Source organism: Cupressus sempervirens, chromosome 3 (genome assembly GCF_028749045.1).
Source record: "Cupressus sempervirens isolate cs-2001-9-10 chromosome 3, ASM2874904v1, whole genome shotgun sequence".
Taxonomy (NCBI): Eukaryota; Viridiplantae; Streptophyta; class Pinopsida; order Cupressales; family Cupressaceae; genus Cupressus; species Cupressus sempervirens.
In genome coordinates, this window is record NC_143120.1 from 221,922,396 (window position 1) to 221,939,620 (window position 17,225).

General features: G+C 35.2%; 1 protein-coding gene across 1 annotated transcript in view; it reads left to right on the plus strand.

Annotated features, from left to right (window-relative positions):
- Nucleotides 1-11,275, plus strand: part of THO2 — a 161,773-nt gene extending 150,498 nt beyond the window's left edge. The window contains exons 28-33 of the mRNA XM_089819141.1: nucleotides 5,442-5,597; nucleotides 5,714-5,794; nucleotides 5,960-6,466; nucleotides 6,962-8,170; nucleotides 10,369-10,685; nucleotides 10,932-11,275. Of these exons, the coding sequence (XP_089675267.1) occupies nucleotides 5,442-5,597; nucleotides 5,714-5,794; nucleotides 5,960-6,466; nucleotides 6,962-8,170; nucleotides 10,369-10,685; nucleotides 10,932-11,007 (2,346 nt within the window). The 3' untranslated portion in view covers nucleotides 11,008-11,275. The remainder of the gene's footprint in view (nucleotides 1-5,441; nucleotides 5,598-5,713; nucleotides 5,795-5,959; nucleotides 6,467-6,961; nucleotides 8,171-10,368; nucleotides 10,686-10,931) is intronic.
- The last annotated feature ends 5,950 nt before the right edge of the window (nucleotides 11,276-17,225 follow it).

Genomic DNA, 17,225 nt, shown 5'->3' on the forward strand with positions numbered 1-17,225 from the left:
CCACTCTGATTATCAATTAACAGCTTCAGAACAATATGATGTATTACTATTTTTTTAAATCATTCTCTCAGTACAGTGTTCAAAAGTTCATTAAATTTACTGATAAGTTGCTTTCATGCAAACAGCTTTCCCTGTACACACAGCAACACACAATATTGTTCTATCAAATATGAGCAATATCTCTGATGTAATCAATTTCAGAAGCAAGCAATCTAGGTCATCTCCCCTTGGTTGGAAGGTAAGATTGGCAATGATCTAATTGAGATGCTTGTGTTTAGAGGTGCATATGTCTCACCAGATATTCTGTCTTCCAGTATGGATGTGTTTGATCAACAAATAGAGTAAGCTGGTGGACAAGTGGTGGTTGAAAGTGCATGTAATAATATGGGTTTGGAACTCTCCACCAACTCAGAGTAATGTGCACATGCCAACCAATTCTCCATCTCTTCTGCCAACTCCTGAGTAGGCCCTATGAATATTGGCTCATGTTGCTTCTTTTCTTGATGTGTCCTTGACTCCTTGATGAGAAAATTCCATCAGAAGGCTTTGGAGGGCTCAAATTGTTGTGCACTGTATAATTATTATAAGTGATGGTTGAGAGTGCATGTAATAATAAGGGTTTGGAACTCTTCAACAACTCAGAGGAATGTAAACATGCCAACCTATTGTTCATCTCTTCTGCCATTCTGCCATCTCCTAAGTGGACCCTATGAAGATCGGCCCATGCTTCATCTTGTTCTGGATGTGACTTTGATGGGAAAATCCCATCAGAAGGGTTTGGAGGGCTTATATGGTCAATGGTGCAAATTGCTGTGCACTGTATACTTATTAGAAGTGGCTGTTTAGAGGAACTCTCCACCAACTCAAAAAAATATACAAATGCCAACCAATTGTCCATCTCTTCTGCTATCTTCCATGGGGACCCTATGAAGATCAGCCCATGCCGTTTCTTGTCCTTGTTGTGTACTTGATCGGAAAATCCCATCAGAAGGCTTTAGAGGGTTTGTATGATCAATGCTGCGAATTTTTGTGCACTGTATAATTGCATTTAAATACATGACAGTGAATGGTGATATATGTGGACAAGAGTGTAATCAGATGGGACCATAACCTTGCATGCCTAAGATTGATGCTCTACATTATGATGTGTCCATTTGGAACCACATGATGTTCATCATGCAATTCACTTTCTTTTTAAAGATTAGTATTGTCAAAATCAGCCTGCTTATTAATGCACTCATTATCAATACATGTGAAGGACAACCATTTTGGAGTGTCTTATGTTTGAATGTGGAAGGGATTGCTTGCAAGTTCAGGGAACAGAAAAAAAGAGGTAAACTAATTACTCCAGTTGCTTTCAAAAAATTCAGATGGGCAGATTTATTTCTAATCAGAAGCATTAAGAATAGAAAATACAAAAAATCAGGAGGCACTCTTGACTGCATGAAGACACAAGAGCAGTTGATTTATCGAGTCCATTGACTCACCAGAGCTAGGATATGGGCAACAATGCCACAAGAAATCTTATTTTACATCAAAGGACAAATTACGTCAAAATCTGTTTACTCAATGTCTGGCTTTCAGTTAAGTTTCTGGCTTGAATATAATTCCATTAGTTAAATCAAGGTCTGTTAGCTCTCAGTTAGCTTTCAGTTAAGAGTTTGACATGAATGCAATTCCATTACTTAAATTAAGGTCTGTTTACTTTCAATTAGCTTTCAGCTAAGAGTATAGGAATTACTGCTCCCAACATTCAGCAGAAACCATCACTCATGTCTTTTCCATCTAGACATAAGTGACAAGGAACCCCCCTGACATGGCAATGCAATGTAGTTAAGTCCGTGGATTGAGGGTGATTGATTAGTTAAGGAAGATCAATATTGATAACCTCTCCCTCTTCTTCTGTGCTATAAGACAGCAGATTGCAATACCAATCATAGTTTAACAAATCGCAGTACTCGCCAGGGACTTGTCTGGACTCTGAAGTCACAAGTCAGAGGCATGGACTTTTGCAAGTCAGACATCAGGATTCTTGGTCCTAGTTATCACAGCTAATCTTGTAATAAAGTATGTTTTTTTGACTTTTTCATTCGTTTTCTGTTCTCTCTTGGTCATAACAGGGTTTTAGGGCATGGAGAAGTTGAACAATCAACATCAAATCAGCAAAATATATCCAGTTTTTTAATTTTCTATGTAAAACTAGGGTTTTTTCTTTTGCTGAATCCTTGCCGAGTCCTTCCCTGAGTCTTTTCCTAGTCTGAGTCCAATTTTTCAGTTTGCAGAGTCTGAGTTTTTCAATTATAATATTGGTTGAGTTTAGGATCTCCAGTTTTTTTTCTTGGGTTTGTTTAGGCTGTGTTTAGCTTTATGTACTAAATCTATATTTATTATTTACTAATATATCATTCTAGTATATATAATAAATTAATCAGTACATAATTATAAATTATATTTCTATGTTAAATATATATATATATATATATATAATTTATTTTTTATGGCCCATCTTGCATACACCGTGCATGTGCCGAGCTGTGGTTTCAGCCCAGGTACATTTTGATGGACCTGGCTCAGGAACCAAGCCTGTACCTGTCCAGTTCAGGTATATGCAGGGATCTTGGCATACCCAGAAACATAACATTCCTTACCGTGTATTTTACCTTAAGATTAGATTTCTACATTCATTAGTCTTATTGAGACGCACAGCATAATCTCTTACTGAAAATTCCTTTGTTGAATCATAAAATGATAGTATTAAGATTCAATCACACTGGTGTTTCTGTGTACATTTTTTGGGTAACCATCTATTAGGAATCGAGGATATGTTGCATTTCAAGTTGCTGTGCTTCTTGTTGAATTTTGTTATTGTCCCATTGTGAATCGCAGCCTGACTCTCGAGTTTTCTAGTATCTGACATAATGTTTGCCTCAAATTTTCTTTTTAGTTAGTCTCTGCAGTGTAAGAAAATTGGAATGCAGAAATGGATAAAGTTTTCAGAGGGGTGGCAATGTTTTCCCATAAAATTAGGACGGAGGCCAAAATAATACAACTATTTGAAAAATTAAAAACTTGCAATGTCATTTGTGCAAGCAAATCAAACCAAATTCTAAAGACAGATAAATGAAAATGGTTAAAATCATAGTAGCATTACTCAGATTTGCTATTGACTTAGCAGACCAAATGTATAAATGGAATTTAATTACTCTTAAGATTTAATCTTATAAATTTCAAGAAAATAATGTTGGTTTTCCATTTGGTGCAGCACATTTATTATTTATTATTTATTTTTAATTAATACAACCAGACATCAAATTATGTGTTCTGGTGCAAATGTCATGGCACATTTTGTTTTTACTCTAGTCTTCAAGGCAGATGATATTTGCGCTTGTTTTAAGCCTCAATACAGTAAAAAATAACTGATACCACAGAGTGCTATTCAATGTATAAAGCTTAAGTGGAAGAAGTATAAACTTATTTGATTTGTGGTAATTGGGTGGCATTGTAGAAAATAAAACTTGAAATGATTGGTTTTTATATCTAGTTGAAGTTTATGGTTGACAAAATGATTGCACTAATAGTAATTAGTTTAATGATTTCTTGATTTTAGAATATATTTATGAAGATTAGGATCAATTGAAGAGGATAGTCTAAACTAAAGAAAGGAGTGGCCATGTAATTGACAGTGTAAGGACTGAAGGTGAGGGCTGTGCAAGTTAAGATGAAGAAACACACACACTTGCAATGAGAGGGGGGTGTAATCAGTGTAAGACCAAATTTTACAATTTATAAACTTTAACAATCACGTATTAATAATCAGAAGTATCCAGACAAGTAAGATGTAACAATTTAGAATACAAGATGCACACAAAATGTCTGTGGAGACCCTTGTGAGAGAAAACCATGGCAAGGTTTTGCTTGTATACGAAACTTCTTAAAATATTCTTAACCCACAGGTGTTACCAATTCCCTCCACTGAGTGCCAACTCAACAAGAAACACCAATCTGTTTGAATGAAAGGCATCAACCTCCCAATCTCTTAGAATAGAAGGCACTGATGATATCATAAAGTATTTTGTTACAAATTGTGTCCCTTCATTATGGAAACTTGAAGGACTCGTTTTAATGCACTTTCCATGACCTTATTATCTCACTTGAACTATATGAGTGCAATACAGAAATGAAAAAGGCATAATTCATTTTTAACATGTGAAAGAAAATGAGATTTCATCCTACTAATGTAGCAACCATCATCTCTGCTAAGCAAAGTACTAGATCACTGATTAGATGAAGGGATGCAGTATATACTATAAAGTAGATGCAAATCCATGATCAAGTTGGCAAGTGTTGAGAAATAGGCATGCTAACATGATGTAATTGTTCAAGTTGTGCAAATGCAAGGAACAACCTTGTAGATGATCACTGGATCAATCCAAAAGCTCTACTTTAATATCTGTATTTTGAGCTAAGGTGGCTAATAGACCGAGTGGCAGTGTAGTGAGTATTGGTTAGGAGTTGTCAACCAGGAAAATAAAGTTTTGCAGGTTAAGACTTTATATGGAACTAATAAGCTTAAAAGGGACGCTTCAAAGCACTATAATCCTTAATGAATGGACCAAATAGCTGAAATCTATGGAAACTAGCTGTTAATCATCCCAGAACCTAAACAATAGTCACAGCTGACACCACCATGTTTGGAAAAATGGTGGCATATTTAAAGAACTTAGAAAATGATGCTAGTTTTCCAAAATGATGAGTCGTGAGACAACTGATGGATGCTTTATAAGGCAGGTTGATAACCAGGAAAGGTGTTAGTGTATTGAAATTGGAAATGTCTTTGCTAGTCATTGTATGCTATCATTGGGAATTGGTATATATAAAATAATCTTTACAGTTATCAGTTTTTACTTTTTATTATCTATTAGTACATAACAATTGATTTTCCAATATTCTCTTTTTAGAATGTTGAAATACAATGGATGATATAGACTTATTTTCATAGGCATGAAACAAAGTAGTTATTTTTTCTTTAGCATTCTATTATAAAACAGCACCAAATAATAGCCGAAACTCATCAGCAATTCATAATACCACAATGATGAAGGATGAAGAGTTTGGTACACCACTTTATTTATTTTCCACATCAACTTGAATCAGTAAATTACTAAATTACATTCTAGTTGTACAGAAACAGAAGCAGGAAACAATTATAAGTTTTTAGACTATAGATGTGTACTTTAGAGGTATATGTATATTTCTATTTTGATACTTTATCAAATCAGATTATTTCCCTTAAATTATTTTCCTTGTTTGATTTATAATTTTTTTGATTAATGCATCTCTATTCTTTCAACCATGGTTTGTGGTAATGCTAATAGGATATGTATTTTTGTTAATGAGAAGTTTGACGTTCACTGATTTTATATTTTATATATCATTACTAGGTACACTGGAAATGGAGTGGACGGATTACACGCCTGCTCATACAATGTTTAGAATCAAATGAATACATGGATATTCGCAATGCGTTGATAATTTTGACAAAAATTTCTAGTGTTTTTCCTGTCACAAGAAAAAGTGGCATTAATCTTGAAAGAAGGGTGAGATTACAAACTAACCTTTTTGTTGCATTTTGGAAAACTCTGTTTCATATTTACAATTGTTAGCTCCATTTTTCAATCTCTTTCTCCTGTATTGTGTGCATTGTCATATTCAGGTTGGTAAAATTAAGGCAGATGAAAGAGAAGATCTCAAAGTTTTAGCAACAAGTGTTGCTGCAGCCCTTGCTGCTCGAAAGGTCACTATTTTCAAGTTGTATTCTTATCATTTATTACTCATACAACACCATCGCTAATGTTTCATGTGCATTCTGCAAGTGCCTTCAGCTATAGTTCTGCTTAAAATGTTATTTTGAGCATTAGCTGAGTACTTTTACATTAAAAATACTTTTATGGATGTGCAGAGTTCATGGGTTTCAGAAGAGGAGTTTAATATGGGTTACATTGACTTGAAGCCCTCAGCTTCACCTGCCAAGCATTTGGCTACTACATCTATGGCAGTGTCAAATTCTTCTGCCTCTCAACATGATCCTTCAGGACTACGTACGATTCCAGGAACTTTGCTTCCTGTGGATGCCACTGGCTCACTGCCAGAACAGATGTCTCGTTCACTGAAAGCTTCAGGCAGTTTAAATGCAGATGCTAGGCTTGAGCGTTCCGAAAGTATCACTCCTCCTGTGAAACCTGATATACATCAAGCTGCAGTGAAGTCAGTAGCAAGTACAACTGATTCTCAGAATTCTCTCCCACCTGGAGGTGCTCAAGTTGGGATAAATAAGTCATCTACAGGAGGAATGTCAAAGAACATAGATGAGCCTTTGAAAGGATCTGGTACTCACCCAGCGACAGTAACTAAAATGGAAGAGATTTCAATTAAGCTGTCTTCAAAAACAACTGCAACTGAAGCTGAGGTATCTATTCCAAAAGATTGATCTTCGTTGTTTGCTGGTTCTGATTTTCCATATTTCAATGATTCATTTATATTGTAAGCTCATTGGATATATTTTTCATTTAAAACTGTGAATTATTCTTTCAATAAAATATTAACATCTAATTGTAGGTGTTTTCACCTGCACTGCTTGGGTGAAGCATACATTGTGAGTTAATATAGGGCTTATTATTTGTTTCTTCATTATAGCGTGGCTGTTAAAAACATTTTTTGTTTCTTCATTGTAGGGCAGCTCTTCAAAACTTTCTTTTTACAAATGTAAATTTGTTGTGAAAGTTTAAAATCTTAACTTTTGTTCTTTGTACCGACTTCCATCGAATATGCTTTTCTCTCAGAGCTCTTTATTTTCCTTCTAGCATGAAATGTGTTTTGTCAGATATTACGGCTAGATTTGACTCATGCAGATGGCTTGTTACTTCAACAAATATTCATACGCTTTTCTCATCTCTTTTCACAGCCTCGACCTCCACCAAAACGAGGTGGCCAGTCAACATCCATGACTAAGCAATTAAAGCCAGACACCATCAAAGAAGATGCAAGATCTGGAAAAGCAGTTGGCCGAGTTGGACCATCTACTGGTGACAGGGATGCTGCCTTGCGTACAACAGAAACACGGCAGAATTTATTGACTAATGCTGTGAATGCTCCAAGCAATGGTGGCGCAGGACCTTCTTCTGGAACAGGGAAAGTATCAGGTACCTCAGCAAAAGTTCCCCAGGAAATGCCAAGTATTTCAATGACAGAAACTCAAACAAGCAAATTGGTGGACATGAGAATTGGTGGAACTGGAGAATATGAAGTTGATAGGACTGAACCTCAAGAAGCATCAGGAATTCAGCCTAATCGGCCTTCTAAATCCCCTCACAGGGAAGAAGCTTTACATGCTCCAAAAATTACAGATGATTTCATGAGGGAGAAGCAGCCAAAGAGACCTAATATAACTGATGAGACAGAGCGACTGAATAAACGTCGCAAGGGTGACAATGAGGAGAGGACTGGAGAACCTTCAGAAGCTAGAGGATTAGATCACCGTTCTGTAGATAAAGCTCGAACAACAGACCAAGAAAAATTGGGGTACGAAGAGCGCAATTTTGAGAAAGGTGCTGAGAAAACTTTAGATAGGGCTAAAGACAGGGTTGGAGAAAGAGTTGATCGTGACCATAGAGGAGAAAGGCCAGAACGCTCTGATAAGTCACGTAGTGAAGAGCATCCAGGGGAAAGGACAAGGGATAGGTCAATGGAAAGATTTGGAAGGGAAAGATCAGTTGATAGAGCCCAAGAGAGGTCAACAGAAAGAAATTTTGAGAGGCCTTTAGACAGGAATAAAGATGAAAGAAATAAAGATGACCGCAACAGGTCTCGATACAGTGAGTCCACAGCAGATAAGCCACATCCTGATGATCGCTTTCCAATGCAGAACCTACCACCACCCCCACCGCTTCCACCAAATGTTGTTCCCCAATCACTTCCTGTTGGTAGACGAGAAGATGAAGTTGATCGGAGAGGTACAAGTAGCAGACCACTTCAGAGGCTTTCTCCTAGGCGTGAAGAAAAAATAGAGAAAAGGAGGTTGGAAGAAGGCTCTGTGGTTGCAATTGATGATTCAAAACGAAGAAGAGAAGATGAGATCCGAAAGCGGGAGGAGAGGGACGCTTTACCAATGAAGGTATCTATTAATTTATGATTCTATTGCATGCCATTGATTAATTTTTGTATGGCAAGTGGGAAATTAGGTGTTCGGAATTTAGTTAGGTATAATTTTGATGGGAGTTGCTTTATTCTCGTCTTATTAGTTGTATTTAATTACTAGGTGTAGGTGACATGCACTAAATTGAGGATGATGTGTCTTTTTCACATGAGAATTTTAGTTCATATAAATTTTTCTCTTTAGTATGTGAATTTTCCTTTCGCAAATCATAATGTGTCTCTCTGAGCAAATTTTTCTTCTTTCCACTCTACATGAGCATTATCTTGTTTGCAATGGCCCTTCCACCATTTTTTGAAATATAGTCTTACATGATGTCTTTCTTTACAACTTGAAAGAATTAAGTACTTAAATAATCTTCTCATTTAACACAACACCCAATACTTCTCACCATCCTTGTTGATCTTCTTCTTCTTGTGTGTCATTCCTTTTTTATTGCTTATTTTTACTGAAATTTTAATCTCTTATTGATCATGGGATGGATAAGGCAACGTGTGCATGTTGTTTTGTGACAAGAATGTTTTAGTCACAATTTGTTCAATCTCTTAAAATTTGGATGTCTAGGACTTAAAAACCTTTGCACTAGGGCTTGTGTATCAGCACAAACGAGTTTTTGGCTAAAGGATCATTCTGTTGACTGAAAAAGCAACAAAAATTCAAACTATAAATATGTTCCTAGTGATACATAGTTTTGCCACTTAAATTCCTTGTGTTTCAAGAATATTTGACAGGATTACAGCAATGGCTTGTATCTCATCACTGCTGTATTTTGTGGAATTTTTAATGAGTGGTGGTAAAATCTTCTGAAGAACAACAAAGATTCAAATTATAAATATATTCCTAATGGTACAGAGTTTTGGTACTTAACGTTCCTTTGATTTTTAAGAATGTTTAACATTCCTTTTAATTTCTATCTATATTTAACCTCTTTGTTCTATAATTTGAGGCAAGATGCTCCTTAAGTCCCTTTGCGACTATTCTTACAGCTTGAAATTTGATATTGAGAACCCTAATAACAGGAATTAAATAACAGAGTATAAAAGTTGCCATCATATCTGAGAACTGAAAGTATTTTTCTTGGAAGGTCGTTTGCATGGAGATAGGGAAATTTATAGGTAGATTATGGACTTCTGTGTTAACCTTGGGATGTGATTTTGACAAGTCTTTGGCAACAGCGAGCTATATCCATTAACTGTGCACCAAGGATGCATGCTGTGAAGGGCTGACCATATTTTAGAAGCCAAACTTTTCAGCTTCAACTGCGATTGTGTGTCTATTTCAGTGTCTATTGAAGTTTAGCAGGCTATGCTTGTCTTTGTACTGCAGGATAAGAGCATTCAATAATCGAACCTGCATTTGCATCTTTTAAGTACATCGGAGTAGCTGTTACAGTTTGTACCATTTGAAGCAAACCCTTCCATCATGCAATGATCTTGAAAATGGGCATGTGGCAACACTCCACTCTGGTGCTCATCTTTATGAGGCAGGGCAGAGACATTGTATTTGTTGAATCCTATCTGGTGTCTACAAAGGGTAATCTGGGAGTCTGGTGGTTTCAATTCACATCATATAATTTCACAATATTCAATTCATATTCTCCTATCATCAATATTTCAAACAACATATGGCTTCATATATATTAAGATTTATTACGAATTAGCAAGTATAATAGGTTTTCAAATGTGTACCATACCGTTTGCAATGGGATTGCTTCATTTCACAATTTAAATGTTGTTTGAAGTGCCCCTGCTTCTGATAAGAGTGAAATTTTGGATTGCTTTTTAGATTTTTGAGATAAATATAGATTTTACTTTCATATCTTTTCTTTGCTTCAAGCTACTAGCTTTACAATCTTCTTGAATTGTTTCACAGAAAAATAAATGTTGTTGAAGCTAGAATTAAAATACTTGTGCTGTGGTATCCTTCATGTTTAGCTATTTTAGTCATACCTATTATACATTTGAAATACATTGCATTTAAATAGAATATTTGATTAGCACAGAAATCTATTGATATTAAGAACTACTGTATTTTTCAAGTAACTTAAATGTATGTAGATAAATTATTAATTGTTTCAATCAGTTCTTTAGTGGATACAATGCTAAAGACACTCTTCCTGTACCTGTGGTTTGTAGCACTGATGTACATTTGCATAACAGGTCGAGAAGGAAAGAGAGAGGGATAAGGTGAATCTCCTAAAAGAAGAGGCAGATGCATCTGCTGCCTCGAAGAGGCGCAGGCTTAAACGAGATCATCTTCCAGCATCAGAAACGACTACTAATTATGGACCGTCACCACCACCACCTCCTCCTGTACCAGTCACAGCGCTTCCACCTTATGATGGTAGAGAGAGAGAAAGGAAAGAAACAGCAGTAGCAAGGGGTTTATATATAGAAGAAAGTGGATATGATAAAGGCTCTACTGGAAGAATACATACCAAAGAGGGTGGCAAAGTTGCTCGAAGAGATCATGAGCAGTATCCTAAGTCCTTCCATGTTTATCTCTTCCAATATTATAAGTAAAAGTATATTATTACTATTATCATTTTATTTCATTGGATGTTAGGTATTGTCCAACCTGATTGAATGTCTATTCCGTAACATATAATTACATAATGGATGGTAAACACAATATAAAGTGAATTATTTTTCCTGTTATTATAGGGATAGGCAGTTTGTCAGTGTTATTGCTATAAAAGATCAGTGTCCTTAACTTCATACAGGGTTTACAATCGTGATTGGGAAGATGAAAAGCGACAAAGAGGAGATGCAAAGCGTGCTAGACATCACCGAAAATAGAAGATCTACATTGCTTGTCTTGTTATCTGTCTTATTGAGTGACAACAGGCATTTGAATTTGAATCTTGCGTTTTTTGTCAGTGCAGCTGTCTGGTGTACTTGACAAGTTCCAAGTGTACAAATTTTGCAGGATACTCAGATTTCTCAAATGCCTTCATTATCTGAATCTGATGTCATTACACAGGCATGGATATGTATTCATGCCTCATTCCACAAGCAGTATGGTTGTTAATAAAAAATGTTATAAAATCATTTAATTTTGTTTCCATTCCTCATTCATGTTACAGAATTTTTAATTTCCTTGTAATATATCAAAGTCAATCTTGTTAAAACCAAACTAAAACTTGGTTAATGGTGCATATATATTTTTGATAACTGAAATAAAATCCTTTCTAACTTTGCATTGTTACTTCATCTTACTAAAACATAAGAATCATGTAGACAATCAAACTTCAAGAGAGAATTTTAAATGCCTATTTTTGGGCATCATTAAGGTGTGGATTCACCCAAGAGATGGCATCCATGGCTTAAAAAAGGCATTTTCTTTGAAATGTTGAGATTGAACAAACTGTACTTTATTGAAGGTCTTACGTTGCTGTGTTTCATTTTAATTTTGTGAATACCATATATTACCAAGTTTGCGAAGTTTTCTTTATAAGAAGTTTCTGTGAAATTACATAGCGAGCTTGCTTTATTTTATCATTCTTTATCACTGTTTAGACTTGACAATAACTTTGGCATTAACTAGAAAGATGTCTGTAGGCTTACTGTTAAGTGTGGACACTATCTAATTCATCTTTTGTATAAATAGGCAAAAAGCCAAGTAACTGTGCATTCTGTAAGCACGAAGGAACCAAACCATGAAACACTATTTTTGGTTCCTAAATTGAAGTAATTGTTATACAAATAAACAATAAATTAATAATATACCGGTTCCTTTGAGTTGCACATTGTTTCTTATGTAGTTTGAGTGACTATTAAGTCATGTGTGTTGATGGCCACAATTGCTGTTTTCATTTTTGGAGAGTATGACTGCTATATGAATTTACAGACTATATATATATATACACACACACAAGTTACTGGTACTTCAAAAACTTCCTTCAAACGCTGGTACGCTATGTATGAGAACTGGATACGTTCAAAAGTACTCATGGAATCTGACGGTTCAATTTTTGGAAGCTTGAAACGAATGTGACTTTTGAAGCCCATATCCGGACAATTTTTATGCTGGTGTGACGATTTGACTTAGAATCTGGGTGGTAAGACATTGCGTTTTGACTTTTTTGGCTGTCGAATTTGAGGGAATTTGAGGGTTTCGTTTTAAAAAAAATCCCCTTTTTACACATTTGAAAACCCTAAAATCTCACAAGTAAAGCTTGTCCTCTTTCCTTTCTTTCCGCCACAAATAGAAACCTTCGTCCACTTTCTGCCCAAACACAAAATGAAAAACCTACAGATTTAATGAATGAATGAATGATTTTAATAAAGTCCGCTAGACTAAAGCAGCTTATGGGACCCACAAGACAAAAGACAAGCACCCCTACAAGATATAAACATTAGTCCTTTTGGAGTTGCTTCTTTAAGTCTGCTCTTCGAAAATGAATATTGACCACTAAATTTGTTGTCCTGTCCAACTGCTCTTAATCAAAAAGAATATCTAAATTGCCATTTTCTAGAATATCCTGATACTTGGAGTAGATGCCACTATATGCTGGGCACTCCATGAGGAAGTGTCGCTCGGTCTCTACCACTCACGTGTTGCATAATAGACATTCTCTCTCCCCCTTGTCTCCTCTGCAGGGTTTGAAAAGGCCTTCCACTACTTCACATTCCAGATCCGTCAGACATTGTACCAATCTCTACAGGAAGCATCAGTCCTATAGGGGTTCTTCATGGCATCCGAAGACTATGGATTGTCCATGGATGTACCTCTCTATTACGGATTTCTTTGTGACAATGAAGGACCCTTAGTCCTTACCTTGTCTTTATTTCTTCTTGTTGCTTTGTTACTTTTCAGTCACCGTTTGGTGCCTTTGCTTGGCTGGCTCTTCTGTTTGTATGCTTAGTCCCATAAACCGTTTTGGTTTTTTGTGGACATTAATAATTTTATTCTTCCTTAGGTGTCATCTGTCTGTCTGTTTCACATCTCAAATAATGGGAGCTCGTCCTAAGGTGCACTATGAGCATCTTAGCTCTCTATTTGATATTTGCTCCTATCTATGTTTTCTCCTCATGGGTTCTTGTTGGATTAAATTCTTTGATATAGTAGTCTTTTTCACAGCCAACTATATGCAACAATTTTTCCTTCACAAATTTTTTTATCTGAACATTGTTATTTGAACATTCATGCATACTCGAACTTGCATGCAAACGTTTATCTTAAGATCAAGCTGCATGTAGATATTTGTCTTAAATTCAACATGCGTGCATATGTTGGTCTTGTCTAAATTTTACAGACGATTCAAGAATCATCAGTGCAAATAATTTGTCGTTCGAATCACAATGCACTACCAATATGACAGAACTCAATTGTCGTGTATGAATGTGTTTTTATTAAAGTTCTTAGTTTATTGAAGTTCTAAAATGCTTGAAGTTACAGGGATGTTTAGAATGGTTTAGGATTTTATTTTTATTTTATTTGCAGTATTAATTTTAAATGTTAAAATACTATTATATTGTATATAATATATATACCATTTTAAAGTTTTTAAAATATTTGAATTTTAAATTGCAAGTTTTAAATTTTTTTATGATTATATATTATAATATTATAATATTAATAGGCAAGAGCCTACAATACAATGGTAAATTGTGAGCCTTTTTTATGGTAAATTTTGAGTTTTGAGTTTACTCGAGTTTAACTAATAGTAATTGATTACAACAAGTAATAATAATTAATTTTGGCTTCAATCTATTTAAAAATAAATAAAATGTTATACTATTAATAATTAATAATTATTTTTTAGTTTAGTTTATATATATAACTTCTTTTGTAGATAACATAATGGCAATTATTGTTCAACCCAAATTCAAGATTGACCCAAACTCACAATTATGAAAAATGTCACAAAAAAATGCCAAGTAAAAGGGGGAACATTTGTTTGGGAATGCATTTCTCCTAGAAAACTAGCTCCTAGTTCGAGGCATCCACCTCCATCTTATAGTGTCTTTCTTGATATCATCATAGAGAACCACCTATTCTTGTCTAGAGTTAAAGAACCTATTATCATAAAGAGAAGGTAAGGGGACATTAGAGAGCATTCGAAGATGATGCTAGGGAGATCACAAATCAAGTTGTTGGAAGATGTGTATATGCAAACAACTTGTCATTTAATGTTTTACGCTCACCATATTGGCATGATATGTGAAGGGAAATGAAAGCATCCCATAAAGTTATCTAAGACCAATAGGTACATTCAATAACCAATGATTTTTTCAGTAACTTCTAATAAGCAAACACAAGTACATGGTTCACTTTAGTGGCAAATATTTGTCAATTGGCGAATTTCGCACATTGGCCTATGTTGTTTGGCGAATTATTTTCATGTGGCAAGGACTTTTGCCCCAACTTTACTAAAAATGGGTTGCACCCCTAGGCCCAATGTTGCATGATTTATGCCATCGACTCTCCTTTTCATGCGATATAGCAAATTCAAATTTTTTTTTGCACATGGCAAATTGACCTCATTCACCTATGATTTTTGAAAGGGGTTTTTTTTTTATGGCCTAAATTTGCCCATGGTTTTAAAAGGTTTTTTAGGACAACATTTGTACCACAAATATGTGGATGTGTCCACTATTGCAATTTTGCCAACTATGTTATGCATGGCCATATATTCGACGAATCATAATCGCTTTGAAAATTAAATAAGACATTTTTATTATGTGGGCTTCGCCAAATATTTTGTATACGTTATAATATTCCTTTGCCAAAAGAGATTGATATAAATACATTCATAGATCAATATGTTCTCTAAATTTTGATTGATAGTGAAGTCTCAATTTCTCAAACTATTGAAAGCATTGGCGAACAACGACTGTAATTGTGGCAAAAGTGAGTAACTCAGACCCCCCTCACTTTCGACTTTGCAATTTTAGCTCGTTCTTACTTAGTAGGTTCAAGTTAATGTGAGTGGTCAGCTATTACCTGGGGCCAATTACCACCGAGTCTCTCAGTGACTAGGGAGACCTAGGACATTTATATTTTATAATGCAAGTCGTACAACCAATGCATTTTATTTCTATAAATATATGCAATAGTTGTCTATCACTTTTTGAACAAGTTGATTATTTTGGCATCCTATATTTCTTTGAAGATGTCAAACATTAACAAGGATAAGAAACCTACATGTGGCAGAAGTTGAGAAAGGCTAACCAAATGCAATTGTAGAGCCTTGTCATATTTTAGTGGCCAAAATCAAGTAGCTACAACATCATCAGTACATTTACAAGATTCCCAACTACATTTGCCCCACGAATATGTGGATGTGTGTCCTACACTAATGTAATTTTGCGAACTATATTACACGAGGTCATATATTGGACGAAGCATAATCACTTTGGAAATTACATAAGAAGTATTTTTATTATGCGAGCTTCCCCAAATATTATAATATTCCCATGGAATCTACCAAAAATGATTGGTATAAATACATTCACAGATCGGTAGGCTCTCTTAATTCTGATCGATAATTAAGTCTCAATTTTTTAAATTGTCGAGAGCATTGGCGAGCGACAACAACAATTGTGGCAAAAGTGAGTAACTGAGACCCCTATCTCTCTAGACTCTGCAACTTTAGTTCGTTCCTATTTAGTAGGTACAAGTTACTGTGAGTGGTCAATTATCACCTTGGCCTAGTGACCATTGAGTCTCCCAATAACCAGGGAGACCTAGGACATCTATATTTTTATAGTGTAGGTCATACAACCAATGCATCCTATTTAGATAAATATATACAATAGTCGACTATCACTTTTTTAGCAAGTTGATTTTTGTGGCAGCCTATAATTCTTTGGAGATGTCGAACATAAACAAGGGTAAGAGTCCTACATGTGGTGAAAGCCAAGAAAGACCAATCAAACACATGAAAGGGAAAAAAAGATTTACAAAGTAGAAAATGATGCAAAATATTTTTAAAAATGCAATTGGATAATACTGACCATAATTTTTTAAATAGAATGGGCCTCACAGTATCTATCATTGAACTTGTGCACAATCCAAATGAAGGTGAGCCTTTGGTAGAATGTAGATGTATGCTATGTGTAATGCCCCACCAACGAACCCAAAAGAAATTAACCTAAAGTTCCACTAAGTTTGTCAAACATTTTTTTTTTGAAAGATAATAACCAACAACAAATAATACAATAGAAGCAATAACAAGAGATAGAATATCAGAAGCAATAACTCACATACATACAACCATCATAAACAAATTACATCTCCTAAGGGTCCCATGATGTTGAATCACATTTAAGTTTAATTAAATACTAAATCCAATACATAATCAAAATCCACATCATGGAATAATCAAAAGTACGAATCCATTTAAACAAATATACAATTACAAAGGATGTCACTTGGCATAACTAGAATCCATAATCATCCACTATACAAATCATAGGGTATGATAAGCTCAAAGAATATACATCATCAATAATATACATCTCATAAGATCTTTAAAAATCAAATACAATATAATAAGGTATAACCATCCAATAGAAGTACAAGATCAAAAAGAAAGGATGAATTGCACAAACACATCCAACAACGACATCTAGCTGTCAAATCTCAATGGTAAAAGTAAAAAGCACTACCACTCGACCTCGTCGAACCTAAATGGTCCACTCCCACCGTGCCAAGGAGATAAACTCATGTCCAAACAAATATCAATCCATAAGACATAACCAACACCTAGGTTCAAGGAATCGCTTGAAAGCAAACTATCTCAAAGAGTACCAAGACACAAGTATCATCTAATCCTAGAGGCAATAAAGACATCTAGAAAATCAACTATGCAAGTGGGCAAGTGTCATTGCATGAGCCAACTCTAAGGTAACCCTAATAGCCACTTTGGACTTTGACCCTCTAGTGTCTCAAGGTGGCATCAATATCCTTTTGTATGGACAAGGCATACTAATGAGTCAACTCTAAGGTTACCCTGGTAGTCTCTTAGGACTCCGACCCCCTAGTGACTTTATGTGGCACCGATATCTTA